The sequence below is a fragment of the Onychomys torridus genome, chromosome 3, assembly GCF_903995425.1.
Source record: "Onychomys torridus chromosome 3, mOncTor1.1, whole genome shotgun sequence".
In the NCBI taxonomy this organism is placed as follows: domain Eukaryota; kingdom Metazoa; phylum Chordata; class Mammalia; order Rodentia; family Cricetidae; genus Onychomys; species Onychomys torridus.
Window position 1 is genome coordinate 160,559,751 of NC_050445.1, and position 17,426 is coordinate 160,577,176.

General features: G+C 46.6%; 1 protein-coding gene across 4 annotated transcripts in view; it reads right to left on the bottom strand.

The window, feature by feature from the left end:
• The window catches only part of Dennd5b (DENN domain containing 5B), a 141,354-nt gene extending 124,142 nt beyond the window's left edge, over positions 1-17,212 (bottom strand). For 2 of the 4 annotated variants that reach the window (XM_036180538.1, XM_036180537.1), the window contains exon 1: positions 16,676-17,211. In XM_036180538.1, coding sequence (XP_036036431.1) covers positions 16,676-16,802 — 127 coding nt within the window. In that variant the 5' untranslated portion in view covers positions 16,803-17,211. Of the gene's footprint in view, positions 1-16,675 lie in introns of all 4 variants that reach the window. The other 2 variants (XM_036180539.1, XM_036180540.1) reach the window with 2 other exon arrangements.
• Between the last annotated feature and the right edge of the window lie 214 nt (positions 17,213-17,426).

A 17,426-nucleotide genomic window follows, 5' to 3' on the forward strand; every position in this document is an offset into this window, starting at 1 on the left:
TGACTCTGGGTCAGCCAATGACTGTGCTATCCTCCCATGCGGTGGAAGCCCTAGTCCGGCAGCCCCCAGACAGATGGCTCTCCAACTCCAGAATGACTTATTATCAGGCCTTGCTGCTAGATACCGACCGAGTGACTTTCGGCCCCACAGTCTCCCTCAATCCGGCCACCCTACTACCCCTGCCTGCCTCCTCGGGGGAGCATGATTGCCTCCAGATCCTGGCGGAAGCGCACGGTACCCGTCCAGACCTGACCGATCAACCATTAAAGGACTCAGACTATGTCTGGTTCACGGACGGGAGCAGCTTCCTCGAGGAAGGGACGAGAAGAGCAGGAGCAGCTGTCACCACTGAGTCAGAGGTGGTCTGGGCCTCGCCGCTGCCGGCTGGAACATCGGCCCAGAGAGCGGAGCTGATCGCACTCGCCCAGGCCCTCCGGATGGCAGAAGGTAAGAGACTCACAGTCTATACTGACAGCAGATATGCCTTCGCCACTGCTCATATGCATGGAGAAATCTACAGACGAAGGGGCCTCCTGACTTCAGAAGGTAAAGGAATCAAGAATAAAAAGGAGATTCTGGATCTCCTACAAGCACTATTCCTCCCACGGCAGCTCAGTATAATGCACTGTCCAGGGCATCAAAAGGGGAACACAGCAGTGGCTCGGGGAAACAGGCTGGCTGACCTAACCGCCCGAGCCGCAGCCTCCCAACCACCCAAGGAAGGGCAGCTGATGCTCCTGCAGGGTCACCCGCCGCCTGGCAGAGGCCCTATGCCCTACAGCCCTGAGGACCATGAGCTAGCAAAGAAAATGGGGGCGGAATGGGACTCTGAGAAGCAGGCTTATACAAAAGAAGACAAACTAGTCATGCCTACTTCCCATACCCAATACATGCTCAAGTTCCTTCATGCACTGACCCATCTAGGCAAGGGCAAAATGAAGGCCCTACTGGCCGACGAGACTTCTGGGGCTATACTACTGAACCAGGACCAAATACTCCAGCAAGTGACCTCTAGCTGTCCAGCATGCACCCAAGTGAACCCCGGAAAGGCCCACTTAGGCAAGGGAACCCGCCTAAGGGGCCATCGCCCTGGGACTCATTGGGAAATAGATTTCACAGAGGTAAAGCCCGGACTCTATGGCTACCGTTACCTCCTGGTTTTTGTGGACACCTTTTCTGGATGGATGGAAGCATTCCCCACCAAGAAGGAAACAGCCAACGTCGTGGCCAAAAAGCTGTTGGAGGACATTTTTCCCAGATATGGGATGCCCCAGGTAATGGGGTCCGATAATGGGCCTGCCTTCGTCTCCCAGGTAAGTCAGAGGGTGGCCAGATTGCTGGGGATTGATTGGAAGCTTCATTGTGCATACCGGCCCCAGAGCTCAGGACAGGTAGAACGAGCTAATAGAACCATTAAGGAGACTTTGACCAAATTAACGCTTGCAACTGGCTCTAGAGACTGGGTGCTCCTACTCCCTTTAGCCCTTTACCGGGCCCGGAATACCCCCGGACCCTATGGTTTGACTCCCTTTGAAATTATATATGGGGCCCCCCCACCTATTGTGAATTTCCTTCATCCTGACATTTCGTCCTTCGCTACCAGCCCTACCTTAGAGGCACACCTCCAGGCCCTCCAGCTGGTACAGAAGGAAGTTTGGAAACCTCTGGCAGCAGCCTACCGAGAGCAACTGGACCACCCAATAGTCCCCTCATCCCTTCCAGATCGGGGACTCCGTCTGGGTTCGGCGACACCAGACCAAGAATTTGGAACCACGGTGGAAGGGACCATACACCGTCCTGCTGACCACACCAACCGCTCTCAAGGTCGACGGGATTGCTGCCTGGGTCCACGCCTCCCACGTGAAGGCTGCTAAGGAGATTGACCCGACCAGCGCCAAGGAGTCCACATGGAAGGTACAGCGCACTCAAAATCCACTGAAGATAAGACTCTCTCGTGCCTGATTCTCCTCCTTACTCTTACCCCTCTCCCAACCCTGGGGTCAGGGTCCCCTCACCAGGTTAAAAGGCTCATTTGGCAAGTTATATCCCAAACCGGGGAGACCATATGGTCAACCACAGCTAACCATGCCCCCCACACCTGGTGGCCCCCCCTAACTCCCGATATTTGCCAGCTGGTAGCGGGCCTGGACGCTTGGGATATTGCTCATTTGAGTCACTCTGACTTCCCGGTTCGCACGGCCCGGTCAATCAAACCTGGGGGAGGACGAGGCCATCTCCCACAGAGGGGACCTGGATGTATCAATGCAGACACCCGTTGTTCCTTGTCCACTTATGACTTTTATGTCTGTCCCCGTGATGGCCGCAACCGGAATGAGGCCCGTAGATGTGGGGGATGTGAGGAATTCTTCTGCAAACAATGGGGATGTGAGACCACCGGCGGAGCCTATTGGAAGCCCAGCTCTAGTTGGGACCTGATAACGGTGTCTAAAAATTATTCCAGCCCCAACAAATGTACAGTCAGCACTGAGGGAACTGTCCCCTTACCCATTGTTATCTCTTTCACTGAAAAGGGCAAGGAGGACAGAGGATGGCAGTCCGGGCATACTTGGGGACTCAGGTTTTATATGACAGGGTTTAACAAAGGCCTGACCTTCAAAATTCAGCTCAAGGCAGAAACCACCCCCCTGTCAGTTGGTCCCAACTCGGTCCTCTCAGATCAGAAACCCCCGTCCCAGACAGGACAGGGTAAGCAACTCCCCACTCCCACTACGTCACTCAATATGAATGTTCCCAACATAACTGCAGCCCCAACAACTGCGGCCCCCGCCAGGACCCGCCTAGGAACAGGGGATCGACTCCTTGGTCTACTGCAAGGAGCCTATTCCACCCTAAATGCCACCCAGCCTAACCGAACTCAGGAATGTTGGCTATGTTTACTCTCCCTCCCTCCCTATTATGAAGGGGTAGCAGTACAGGGCCCGCACTCCCAGCTGGACACCCCCCCCCCCGCGCGATGCCTGAGAGAGACCCAACATAAGCTGACTCTGTCAGAAGTATCTGGACAGGGATTATGCCTGGGGAATCCTCCCCCATCCCATCGTGGCCTCTGTAATACTATTGTGACCTCGGGAACCGGATATTCCATTAGTCCTAATGGAACTTACTGGGCATGCGACACGGGACTCACTCACTGTGCATCCTGGTCATTACTGCAAGGCAATGAGTCCAGCTTTTGTGTATTAATAGAACTGTTTCCCAGGATAACCTATCATGAGCCTGAAGACATTTATGCTCAATTTGAGATGGGACCCGCCCGAACCAAGAGGGAACCTGTGTCCCTGACCTTAGCCCTTATGTTAGGAGGTCTCACTATGGGGGGAGTTGCGGCTGGGATAGGAACAGGAGCAACTGCCCTAGTTGAAACTCAACACATCCAACAGCTCCAAGCCGCCATGAACCAGGATATACAGGCTCTGGAGGAATCTATAAGTGCCTTAGAAAAGTCCTTAACCTCTCTCTCTGAGGTAGTACTCCAGAATCGTAGGGGACTGGACATCCTGTTTCTACAGGAGGGGGGACTATGTGCCGCTCTAAAGGAAGAATGCTGTTTCTATGCTGATCATACAGGTTTGGTCAGAGATAGCATGGCGAAACTCAGAGAGCGGTTGAAGCAGAGACAGAGATATTTTGAGGAACAACAAGGATGGTTCGAGGGATGGTTCCGCAGGTCCCCATGGCTCACCACCCTCATATCGACCATCATGGGCCCTCTACTGATTCTTGTGCTTATTTTGATGTTTGGCCCTTGCATTTTAAACAGGCTCATTCAATTTATTAAGGAGAGAATTTCGGTGGTTCAGACTCTGGTACTAACTCAACAATATCAACGACTCCATCAGTCAGAGACTGAGACACCACCCCTGGCCCCTCACCTTTATGCACCTCAGTAAATGAAAGATTCCATTTAGTTAAAAAGAAAATGGGGGAATGAAAGACCCCCCGGCACCCCTATAGTAATGCTATGTTTGCAAGGCTTATAAGGGAACAAAAGACAGTTCCAGGAAATAGAATGGCCCCACCGCAGCCCAGATAGCCGATAGATAGGCAGGATGTCAGGGGCAGACTGCCTGGCGTCAGTGCGGGAGGGCCAGAGCAGCTGGAATTCTAGATAGGGGTTGAGCCAACACACATATCTGGTTACCAAGGGAAAAACCCACAAACCGCCCTGAGCCTGAGTTCACGCCCCATTTGATTTATGCTCATATATTCGCGCCTCACTTTGACAGAGCTTTGTCCAATTAGAACCCTTTGACTATTCGCGCCTCACTTTGAATTGTCCAATCAGAGCTTTGTCCAATTAGAACCCTTTGACTATTCGCGCCTCACTTTGAATTGTCCAATCAGAGCTTTGTCCAATTAGAACCCTTTGACTATTCGCGCCTCACTTGAATTGTCCAATCAGAGCTTTGTAACCATTCGCGCCTTGTTTAAATTATCCAATCAGAACCCTTTGACTAATGCTTTCCCGCGCTTCTTGCTATAAAAACCCATCTTACCAACCCAGAGGCGCGCAAGTTTTCCGAGAGACTTGGTTGCCCCAGGTACCTGTGTTTAAATAAACCTCGTGCTGTTGCATCTGATCCGTGGTCGCTGCGTGCTCCTTGAGCCGGGGGTCTCTCCTGAGGGGAGACCTCTCCGGGGGTCTTTCAAAATAAACCAGGCAGTGGTGGCACATGGCTTTAATCCCTGCACTCGGGAGGCAAAGGCAGGCAGATCTCTGTGAGTTTGAGGGCAACCTGACCTACAGAGTGATTTCTAGGACAGCCAGGGCTACACAGAGAAACCCTGTTGGGGGAGGGGAGAAATGACAAACTAACAAACAAACAAACAAAAACAAAAACAAAACTTAAAATAAAAAAAGGGAGCTGAAGCCACCCATGGTGGTGAGCACCTCTGATCCCAGGGAAACCAGAACTCTCTTGAGTTTGAGACCAGCCTGATCTACATAGTGAATTCCAGAACAGCCAGGCTATATAGCAAGACCTTGTCTCAAAAAGGGAGTGGTGTGGGACTGGAGAAATGAGTAACAGTTAAGAAGCACTGACTGTTCTTCCTGAGGACCCAAGTTTGATTTCCAGCATCCACAAGGCAACTCCAGTTCCAGGGGATCCAACGACACCTTCTGACCTTGGGCACCAAGTTCACATGTGGTACATAAACATTTATGCGGGTGAAACACTCATACACATAAAATTAAGTTAAATGGGCTGGAGATGTAGCTTAGTGCCTAGTATGCAGAAGATTGTGAGTTCAACTCCCAGGACTAAAAGGAGAAAGAAAGAAGAGGATTAAGATGTATTTGGTGATGTAGAGCTGCAGTCTTAATACCTGAGATGCAGAGGCAGGAGGACCTGAAGCTCAGGGTCCTTTAAAGCAAGTTCAAGGCACCCTAGGCTATATGAAACCCTGTGTCCAAAGATAAGAAAACAAAGATTTTTTAATATCTTCCTACTGTCATTCCTCAGTGTGGAATTATCACATTAGTATATTTTTTATTGTATTGCATAAGAATACTTAATTTTAAAAATTGTTGCCTTGTGGCTAGAGAGATGGGTCAGTGATTAATAGCACTTACTGTTTTTGCAGAGAACCTGGGTCAGTACCCAGCATCTACATGGAGGCTCACAATCAACCTAACTCCAGTTCCAAGGGATCTGATAACGTCATTTGCTCTTCACAAGCATCAGTTGGGAATGTGGTACATATTCACACATGCAGGTAAACATTCATATACATAAAATAAAAATAAATCTTCTTTTTAAGTTGCTGCTTGAGCTGCTGATTTAAATTTCATTTTAGAAAATCATGAAATGGCCAAGTAGCCCAAACTCTCCAACCTCCCATTTTTTTTTTTTTCTTTTAATTTTCTGAGACAGAGTCTCACTAAGTAGCTGGCCTGGAACTCAGAGATCCAGCTGCTTATACCTCCAAAATGATGAGATTAAAAGCATAAATCAGCATGCCCAGCATGGCACAAAACTTTAATCCCAGCACGCAGAAAGCAGAGGCTTCTATGAGTTCCAAGCCAGCATGAGCAAGATTCTGGCTTTTAAAAAAAAGTATGAAATTAATTTTTCATTAAAATTAAGGCAAAATTTATAATTTGGGATGGCTTTTAATAACATACTTTGTCATACAGAAAAGTATTCTCAGCACTGGCAATTATAAAATCAAAATAGTAATCAACTCAGAAAAAACATTGATGATGCTTATCTCTTGCAGTATCAAATAATCTGCCAAAATTTAATTCTTTACAAAAAAATAAAGTTATACATCTGTCTCATTAGTATGCAAATGTATTTTCATTCTAGGTAGATAGTAAAATTCTATGTATATCAAAGAATTAATTTTAAAATAAAATTCTTTATGATTTATCAGTACATGATTCAACTTATGTACCTATATTCCCAGAGTTGTGTAAAAATTTATCTAGCTAGAGGTAGTCATGAGAGCTGGAAAGATGGCTTAGCAGTTAGGACCACTTGTTGCTCTTCTGGAGGACCCATGTTTGGTTTCCAGCACTCACTCTGCATATCTCACAATTGCCTGTAATTCTACCTTAAGGGAAGCCTAATACCTTCTTCTGGTCTCTGTGGACATCCATACATGGATTACATGAAATTTAATTTAAAATCTTAGTAAATAAAAAAATAAGAGGGGTTGCCAGAAATCTCAGGTCTAGGGAGTTTGTCTGGGTGTTTCTGTACCATGTGCTGTCCTCTAACTGAAAATGTTGTATTCCAGGCTGAATAGGGGTTACCAATATCAGTAGAAGAAAACTGTGGCGTAACAAGTGGTATTTAAATTTGTTTTCTACCAGTTTCTACTGTCTGCCCTCCTTTCACTGCATCCTACTTAACCCTTCCACCAGGAACAAGATGTTTACAAATGATTCACAATAAATAAGATTTTTTATTCTGGCACACACAGCTTTCACGGTTAGAGCTATGGCTGCCAATAAAGAAATAAGTACTGACAGGAGGGGAAGAACCAAAAGAAATGACCTGTTTTGACAGTCCCCAAGGGGCACCAATGTCTGTTTTTATAAACTATGAAATCACAGTCATTGTTCTTGTGAACAACTGCATAAAAAAGTTAAGCCAAATATGAAAGCACATTTTCCTGGAGGTAAGCTGTAATACTGAAACACAAAAGAAAATTTATTTATTTTAAGAAGAAGAATACACTTAAGATAGGAGGTAGAAAACATTTTTAAAAAATATGTTATCTTGTTATCCCAGCCACTTAAATTTCCTTAAAGGTTAAGCTAAACTTAAAGTGAACAGAAACTAGTTTAGAAAATAAAGCACTCACCAAAAAGCTGAATGATTCCTAAGTCTTAAATCTGTAAATTCCCAATGCCCAGACTCCTCCTATGGAAGTCCAATTTCATTCTCATGGAATTCCACATAATATGCTAGTCCGGTTCTTAGGACAAGAGAACTTTCACATGACAGGGGTGTTGAACAAGAGTACAAAAGACATTTAATGGCTCAGCATGTATAATGCCTTTGGCTACACCCTCAGCACTATACACAAACACACACTGTGTGATACCCACCTGATCCCCACTCCCATCCTTCAAAATTCCAATTTATTTTTTCAGAGGAAATCATCCTTTGCCCTTCGAGTCCTAAGTCTGGAAACAAGGAGGGAAATAAAGAGATGCTAGAAATATAAATTATTATGCCCCAAGAAACTCCAATTTCTGCTGGAGACGAAGTTTAACTGGAGAATTTAGATTGCCATTAGAAGAATTTCTTTGGGGGTGTTTGCTGAAGAGACGGTTCAGCAGTTAAGAATACTTGCTGTTCTTGCAGAGGACATGGGTTGAGTTCTCAGAACCCACATGTGGGTCACAACCACCCCTAACTCCAGTTTCAGATGATCCAACCCTCTTCTAAACTCTGCAGGCAACAGACATGCACATGATGCACATAAACATTCATACATATAAACCAAACCTTAAAAAAAATAAAAAGAAATTCTTTACTATGAGATACTAGTAGCACAGAATATCTCTCCTTTTCCAGACTTTTATTATTTTTAACTTTGCACATGTTCGGGTATGTGTGTGTATGAACTCAGAGGCCAGACATGTCAGATCCCCTGGAACTAGTGATAGAGGTGATTTATAAGCCACCTAATGTGGGTGCTGAGAAACAAACTTGGGTCCTCTGCAAGAGCAGTATATGCTCTCACTGAGCATCTTTCCAGCCCACGAATCTTTCTTTTCTATGTAGTAATACAATAAGGACAATTTAAAAAAAAAAAAAATAGGACTTTTGGCCGCTGCAGCCATCTTCCAGTAAATCGCTAAATGACAAACACAAAGGGGCACTGACTATATGTTCTCCAGGCCTTTTAGGAAACACGGATTTGTTCCTTCTGTTCCTTTGGCCACATGTATGCAAATCTACAAGAAAGTCTATCAAAGACATCAAGGGAATTGGCACCATTCAAAAGGGAATGCCCCGTAAGTGTTACCACAGCAAGACTGCAGAGTCTACATCACCCAGCATCACTGTAAACAAGCAAGTCAAGGGCAAGATTCTTGCCAAGAGAATGAACGTGCACTCTGAGAGCCGAGACAGCTTCCTGAAGCCAGTGAATGGAAACAATCAGAAGAAAATGGAAGCCAAAGAGAAGGGCACCTGGGTTCAGCTGAAGCGCCAGCCTGCCCCACCCAGAGAAACACACTTTATGAGGACTAATAGGAAGGAGCCTGAGCTGCTGGAGCCCATTCCATACAAATTCAGGGCCTAATGTACAGAAAGAAATAAAGGACCGGGACTGTTAAAAAAAAAAAAAAGAAAAGAAAAGAAAAGAAAAACAATAGGAGATATCATTTCATGAAGACTGAGGTGAAAATGAAAGGTGATTTTGAAGAAAGGATTGGGATTGTGTGGTAGATCATTCTGTAACCCTAGAAAACTCAAGAAGCTGAAGCAGGACTGCTTCCAATTCGGTTCCAGTGTGGGCTACAGAATGAAACCATATCACAAAGAAACAAACAATCACAAAAAAATCAACCCAACACTTAGAACAGGAAGAAAGAGTACCAGAAATCTGAAGTCAGCTGCTACTCTATACCCAGTTCAAAGCTGGGCCTGATACATAAGACTCGGTCTTAAGCAAAGGATTAGAGAACAGAAAGAGCAAAACCCACTGAGCACTCCTGTGCCAAGAGGTACAGAGGAATTTAGACCTCTAAAAGCTTAAGGACTTTATGTTGGTTCTAGTTCCCTCAAACTACAGGATGATTTCCCATGTTAAATAAATAATAGTGTATGCTGCACTAAAAAGAGGAAGACAGGTTGGGGCAACAACAAAAACACTTTTCAAAGCAGAACCCTGGCCTGACATAGTGTCTCATGCTTGTTTGTTTTTGAGTTTCTCTGTGTAGCCCTGGTTGTCCTGGAAGACTAAGTTGGCCTAGAACTCACAGAGATCTGCCTGCCTCTGCCTCCTGAGCACCACCACCACCTGGCCTGTAATCCCAACATCCTGAAGGCTAAAGCAGAAGGATGATCATCAGTTTAAGGTCAGTCTAGGCTAGAGAGCGAGATCCATACACACGTGTGTGTACATACACACACACTTCCCCCTCCCTCACATGTGCACACACACACACACACACTCCCCCCTCCCTCACATGTACATGCACACACACACACTCACACACACTTCCCCTCCCTCACATGTGCATGCACACACACTCCCTCTGTAGTGGATAGCCATCCCAGCATTGGCCTGGAAGTTCCAACCCCCACTGAGGCTTCAGTAATGATCACGCCCACAAGGCGGGGCAGAGGGGGGAGCGGAAGACCGAGGATCAAGAGGAGGTCGCTCTCTTGGTTCAGGGACGCTGGACGCAGGAGGTAGACTGAGCAGAGTTCTCCAGAGAACACCGCCGGACTGTGCTATACCTTTGCCAGACCCTGCAACCTACCCCTTCATTTGTAAGTTACCCTACGAAATAAACCTCCCTTTTAACTACGTGGAGTGGCCTTAATAATTTCACCAATATCTGGCGCCCAACATGGGGCACGAACCCACGATCCTGAGATTAAGAGTCTCATGCTCTACCGACTGAAGGTCAGTCTAGGCTAGAGAGCGAGATCCATACACACGTGTGTGTACATACACACACACTCCCCCCTCCCTCACATGTGCACACACACACACACACACTCCCCCCTCCCTCACATGTACATGCACACACACACACTCACACACACTCCCCCTCCCTCACATGTGCATGCACACACACTCCCTCACTCACATGTGCTTGCACACACACACACACACACACACACTCCTCCTCCCTCACATGTGCATGCACACACACACACACACTTCCCCTCCCTCACATGTGCTTGCACACACACACACACTCCCCCTCCCTCACATGTGCATGCACACTCACACTCCCCCTCCCTCACATTTGCATGCACACACACACTCCCCCTCCCTCACCTGTGCATGCACATACACACACTCCCCCTCCCTCACATGTACATGCACATACACACACTCCTCCCTCCCTCACATGTGCATGCACATACACACACACTCCCCCTCCCTCACCTGTGCATGCACATACACACACACTCACACACACTCCCCCCTCCCTCACATGTGCATGCAACATACACACACTCCCCCTCCCTCACATGTGCACACACACACACTCCCCCTCCCTCACATGTGCACACACACACACTCCCCCTCCCTCACATGTTCACGCACACACACATACAAAATACAGTAAGTCTAGGAGTGTATGTAGTTTGATGGCAGAACACACACTCAGCATGCACAAGTTGGTGGCTTCAATCCTCAGCACCCTCTCCCCACAAAAAAGTATAAATGTAAATACAAAGGGTTAAAATTTATAGAAACTCTACTGGCTGACCATGCCCAGAACTGACATTGATCTACCTGAAGAAGGAAATTGTCAATACAATTTTATAAGATGTTTCTTTAAAGCCACAACAGAACCTATAAGCACTCTTTAATGCCACCACTGTTTGAGGTTCTACAAGTGCCTGACATTAGTTTATAAAAAAAAATATAACTAGTTGTTTGCTTTAAATAATAATAGTAATTAATAATAGTAATGTCTTGCTGATATCTACATGATGCCTATTTAGACACATCTGGGATTTGTTTTGTTTGTTGGTTTGTCTGTTTGAGGCAATATCTCCAGAGAGTTGGGATTGCAGGTGTGTGCTACTATGTGCAGTGACTGACTTTAAAAAAAAAAAAAAAAGTTTAAATCCAGCATGAGTACATACTTTTAATCCAAGCATTGGTGAGGCAGAGGCAGGCAGATCTCTGTGAGTTCGAGGTCAGCGTAGTCCACACAGTAAGTTCCAGGGCTACACAGAGAAACTCTCTCAAAATACATACATACATGCTTAACCTTATCATATACATTTCATGAGGAAAAGAATAGGCTGATAAGTAATGAAGACAATTCTTTCCACAAGACTAATGTATACTTCTTTAAAAATTAGCCTTCTGAATGCTATGACAAATGAAGCTGGGTGACTGATAAGAGCGTGGAGGAAAGTACAGCTTCAGAAGGTCTCTGTAAAGAAGTGTCATTTCAGGAGGGCTAGAGAGATGGCTCAGTGGTTAAGAGCACTCATTGCTTTTCCAGAGGACCTGAGTTCAATTCCCAGCACCCACGTGGCAGCTCACAGCTGTCTACAACTCCTGTTCCAGGGGATCTGATACTCTCACACAGACATACATGCAGGCAAAACACTGATGCACATAAAATACAAACAAATAAACTTTTTTTAAAAAGATGTGTCAGCTGGGTGGTGGTGGCGCACGCCTTTAATCCCAGCATTCGGGAGGCAGAGCCAGGCGGATCTCTGTGAGTTTGAGGCCAGCCTGGGCTACCAAGTGAGTTCCAGGAAAGGCTCCAAAGCTACACAGAGAAACCCTGTCTCAAAAAAACAAAACAAAACAAAAAAAAAGTGTCATTTGTATATAGAACTTGAATAATCAATAAAGCCAATATAACCTTATATGGTGGTTCATGCCTGTAATCCTGGCACTTTGGAGGCAAAGGTAGGAGAATCAGAAGTTCCAAGATCATTCTGAGCTACAAACTTAAGTAGGGGGCAGCCTGGACAACATGAGACTCTGTCTCAAACAAACAAACAAACAAAACCCCCCCAAACAAAAAAGTTTCTCCCTCAACACACAGGCTGGAAGCTTAGTCTTCAGTGTGGCAACGTTAAGAATGGATGAAATCTTTAATGGAGGCCTCCTGATAGGTAATTAGGATATTGAGGTGTTGGCCTCAGAAAAGATTAATTCAGTTATCTGAGGAACGATTTGTTTCGGGATATTGTTTATACTACATGAAGATGTGTCTAGGTTTTGCCTCACCTACCAAAGGCACTTGACTGGTTTAATAAATAGCTAGGCAGGAGAGGTTAGGTGGGACATCTGGACAGAGAGAGGAGCTTAGGTGGATGAATCTAGCATTAGCCAGCGAGACACACAGGGAGTCTGATGTACAGAATGAAAGAGGGATAAAAAGCCACATGGCAGAATGTAGATTAACAGAAGCAGGTTAATTTAAGTTATAAGAGGTAGTTGTGAACAAGGCTAAGCTTACATAATTAATAAGTCTCCATGTCATTATTTGGGGGCTGGCGGTTCAAAGAAAGTCAGACTAGAAACACCGTTACAATGGTTAGCTGCTGAGAGTATAGGTTATAAAAGAAAGAGCACATCTAACCAACCTGAATGTCTGGCTTCTCTAATCATGTGAGCTCCTGTGAGCTCCTCCACCACTTCCATGCTATTAAGTGGCCTTTACCATAGGATCACCTGGATCCTGGACTTTCAGCTTCCAAAACTATGAGCTAAATAAACTTCATATCTTACCAACATACCCAGCCTAAGGTATTTTTGTTTCAGCAACAGAAAACTAATTAATATACAGCTTCCTGATCTCCAAATGTAGCTCTATGGAAAACAAAGACTGTTAATTGAAAATATGATGCTGCCTTACCCATCCACCTACTGTCAATACTATTTAATCTCTGGATATTTTCTCCTCTCTTTCTCCACCTGTGCCTGTTGGACACCCCCCCCCCACTTCCCTACCCCCGCAGGACTCAATCATCAAGTCTCTTCTTTTCTATTTACTCAACATATAAGTGGTTTCATGATTTTAAATTTATGACTAGTCTGGACTTTTCCCCTGAGAGATACATTATTTATTTAGTATCTCCATTAAAGTCTAGCAGGCACTTCAACCTTAACATGTCTAAAATGAAGCTGAACTAAACTTCAGTTTGATTCTCCATTAGTCTTCTTTCCATAGAGAAACTCATAATTGTTCAGGCCAAAAATCTTTCGGTCATAACTGATCATATTCCTTATCTATGACTACTAAATTAATAGAACTCAATCACAGTGAGGGTTATGGCAAACACCTATAAATCAAGAGGAAGAGGATTGTCAAGGTCATCCAGGGCTACACAGCAAAACTCTCAAAAGAAAAAAAGGAAACCAAACATAATCATCTGATTCATTAATAACTCCTGATAGTACATGCATGCTGTACACACACACACACACACACACACACACACACACACACACACACACACCTGACTCATTTCCACCAATTCCCCAAACCACTTTATGTCAAATACTGAAACAGTACCACTAGCTTCCTGCTTCCACCGTTTCCCTCATATCTATGTAACCTGGCAGCCACAGTGATCTTTTTATTTTTTAAAAAATTTTTGTATATGGGCTTAGAAAGATGGCTTAGTGGTTTAAAAGCAGTGGCTCTCTTCCAAAGGTCCCAGGTTCAATTCCCAGCACCCACAAGGCAGCTCACAACCATATATAAGCTCAGTTCCAGGGGATCCAATGCCCCTTGGGTCTCCTTGGGTACCAGGCACACATGTGGTACACCAATACATATGCAGGTAAAACAGTGATACATATAAAATAATAATTTTATTTAAAACAACAATTTTAATTCTATTACATTTGTGTGTGTGTGTGTGTGTGTGTGTGTGTGTGATGCATGTGCATACACATGTGGAAATCAGAAGACAACTGCAGGAGTCCGTTCTCTCCTACTATTTGAGTCTCAGGGATAGAACTCAGATTGTCAACAAGTACCATTTCTAGCTGAGCTGTCTTACTGGCAGTGATCCTTTCAGAATGTATATCAGAAGATACAACTATTCTGTTAAAAAAAAAATCTTTCAGCGTCTTCCCAACTCAAAGTAAAAGGCAATGTCTTTGAGGCCTGTAATATTTCTTTTAATCTGTCTGTATGATCTTGCCCATTCTATTCACATTGGTCTCCTAATTAGCTGCTACCTGTTATAGAATGTGACTTTAACTACATAAAGGTGTGTTACATTTGTTTCTGCTGCACTTATTTAATTATGAAAAGATGTGTTGCTGTTTCACCTTGCCTGCTTGCTCTTCCACAGGACATCAGTTCAGGTCCCAGAACTAACATCAGGTGCCTCACAACCCCCTGGACCTATAGCTCCAGAAAATCTAATATGCTCTTCTGGCCTCTGCTGGCACTTGCACTTTTGCACAGGTACACATAGGTGTGCACACAAATATATATCTATCTTTTAAAAATGCATGAAAAGGTTTGCAAGACAGCCGAGTGGGTAAGAGTGCTTGCCGCCCAAGTCTAGAGACCTGAGTTCTATTGCTGGAACCCACATAAAGGTGCAATGAGAGAAGTAGTTGCACAAAGTTGTCCTCCGTCCTCCACATGCATGCTGTGGTACACGCACCATGACCCCCATCCTCCCTCCACCAAAACACGGCATCCACACAAAGGAATAAAAATGCACAAAATCTCTGTGTGTGTCGTATGTTGTCATTTCTAGAAAGTTTATATCTGTTTCTTCCTCACGGACTGCTTTCTCTCCAGCTGTTGTTCCTCCAACCTCCCCTGCCCTTTGTTGTCTTTGAACCAGGGTGTCTCACTCTATAGCCCAGGCTGGCCTCAAACTCACACCAATCCTCTTGCCTCAGCCTGAGACTACAGTACTAAGTACTACAGTGCTCAGCCTAAGTACCAATACTACAAGCATGAGCTGCCACATCCAGCTGTTACAAAAAGAAAAAGTAATAAAGAGAGAAAATTAAAATTAATTAAAATAAAATGTTTTGCGCTATTTGCTTTGCGCTTGCAGAGTCCCAGGACACACTTTTTAAAAGGTTGTTTTGTGTAAGTAGACAAATACAAATACAAATACAGGCTTTTTTCTTTCATCAGTCACCTGGCATAGAAGGCCTCCAGGAAATCCCAGTTGTTTAGAGAAGCCTTAGAAAGAGAATTCTTTTACCAGCCCAAGAGAAATCTTTCTCCAAAATCACTCTGCAGACATTTCCCCCAACTTCATATCCCTTAGCAATGTCATTCTTAACATGTATATGAAATCTCAGCTGAAGAAATAGTATATTACATAATTAAACACACGGGAAAACTTGGTACTCTTTTATTCCTCTTTCCAATAAATAAATAATTAAAACTATACTTAGCTTTTGTTGAAAACATTTTGCTGTGAAGCTGAATTAATAAAAAGATGCTCAGCTAAGACGTGGGACTGTAATTTTAAAGGCTGCGCAGTTTTGTTTACTATCATTTATTATTTAATACAATCTTCCCAATACTCTCCTCAATGGGAGAAAGAAAAATCTATACTGGTGCAATCAATGAGGCATGCTATGTTCCAAAGAAGTGTTCTGAAAGGCTATGACCTAAGTGTTCAGCACTGACACAGATAAAGTTCAGGTGGTAGGTGTCACGTGCCTCACCCTTTAAAAAAAAAAAATCACGATTCAGATCCCACGGAGGAAAGGAGAGTGAAAAATGCAATCTGTTATTTCTCCCGGCCTGCTCTTCATACTGCGCATTTCCCCCCGCCTCCATCATCATTCTACTGCCCGGGTTTCCAATGTAGCTAGCTTCCCCAGCTCGGTCCCGCACTGCGTCACCAAACCAGTCAAATGGGGGCCATGCTCCTCCTGTGACACCTCGGCGATGACTCACGGTGCGCCCCTTTTGGGGAGGATAGTCCAACTACGTCAACTCAGGAATGGGGCAGGGGGGGGGGGATCAACAAAGCATCAGGCCGCATCCCAAGCGTCCAAAGGTCCTCACCAGCTCGCGGCACTGGCACTGCCAAATCCACAGGATTCCAAAGGGTGACTGGGCCGTCATCACAGAATCAAGGGGGAGGGGTGGCGCCGACCCAGAGCTGTCGGGGCCGTTCCCGCTGGGCCTCTCGCCTGAGCGGACCCCGTCGTAGCCCTGCGGTCCCAACACCTTCACGGAGCTGCCTAAACGCCGCGTCAGCCACCAGGGCCAAACTTCACGAACCATTGCACAGCCCGGTCGCGCGCGCCATGAACCGCTCGAGAGAAGCGGAGGGGTCCGGCCCTCTGGCGGCCCGCGCCGGTTACGCGGATGCAGCGCCGCTGGTTTAGCCACAGCGCGGAATTAACAACAATGTCATTACATCGCACACGAGAGCCCGTCTAGCTCGAGTGCAGCTACAGCTGCCGACTTTTTGTCTAGAGCCCGCACCTCGCCTCCCTTGCGCCTCCACAGCCAGCCCTGCCTTACCCGCCAGCTCGTCGGGCTCCAGTCCGCTGTCCGCATCGATTCCGCACAGCACGAAGTAGTGCGCGAAGCGACAAGCGGCTGGGGAGGACCCCGAGCCCTGGCCGGGCGCCGCGCTGCTGCTGCTCATCCCTCCGCGCTGCCTGTGCGGCCGTCGCCGGGGCTCGCGGAGGAGGCTCTCGGGTGGGAATCGATGAGAAGCCTCGCTGAGAAGCGTCGCAGGCTTCACTCGCGGAGGAGGCCACCGCGCCGCTCGGACTGCGGTCTCCGCTCCGACCCGAAGGCGACCCCGGCGCGCCCAGGGCCGCGCAGTCGCCGCAGCGGGACTCCTGGACGCTGGTGCCGGGGAAGAAGCCTCGGGCTCGCGCGCGGGCGGGCGGGATTTCGCCGCGGCGGGGGAGGGGCGCGCAGGGGGAGTGTCAGCTAGTCAGGCCCGCGCCGCCGCGGCTGCGCCCGCCAGCCGGAGCAGAGCGTCTGGCGCCCGCGGGTTAACTGAGCCGAGCTGCCCGATGGGCGTGCGCGCAGAGCTCGGAGGCGCGCGGTCCGGGGCGCGCACCTGTGAGTTCGGAAGGATCGTGGGCGCGTCAGAGTGCGTGCTTGCTCGCTGCCGTGCAGCCCCCGCCAGCCCGTCAGAGCACGAGCGGCTGAGCGGAACCCTGTCTTCCTGAGGGGATGTCGCCCAGCCCAACCTAAACAATAACGTAGCTTTGGAGAAGGGAGACAGCACGCTGAGGTCATTTCCCTCAATGACCTA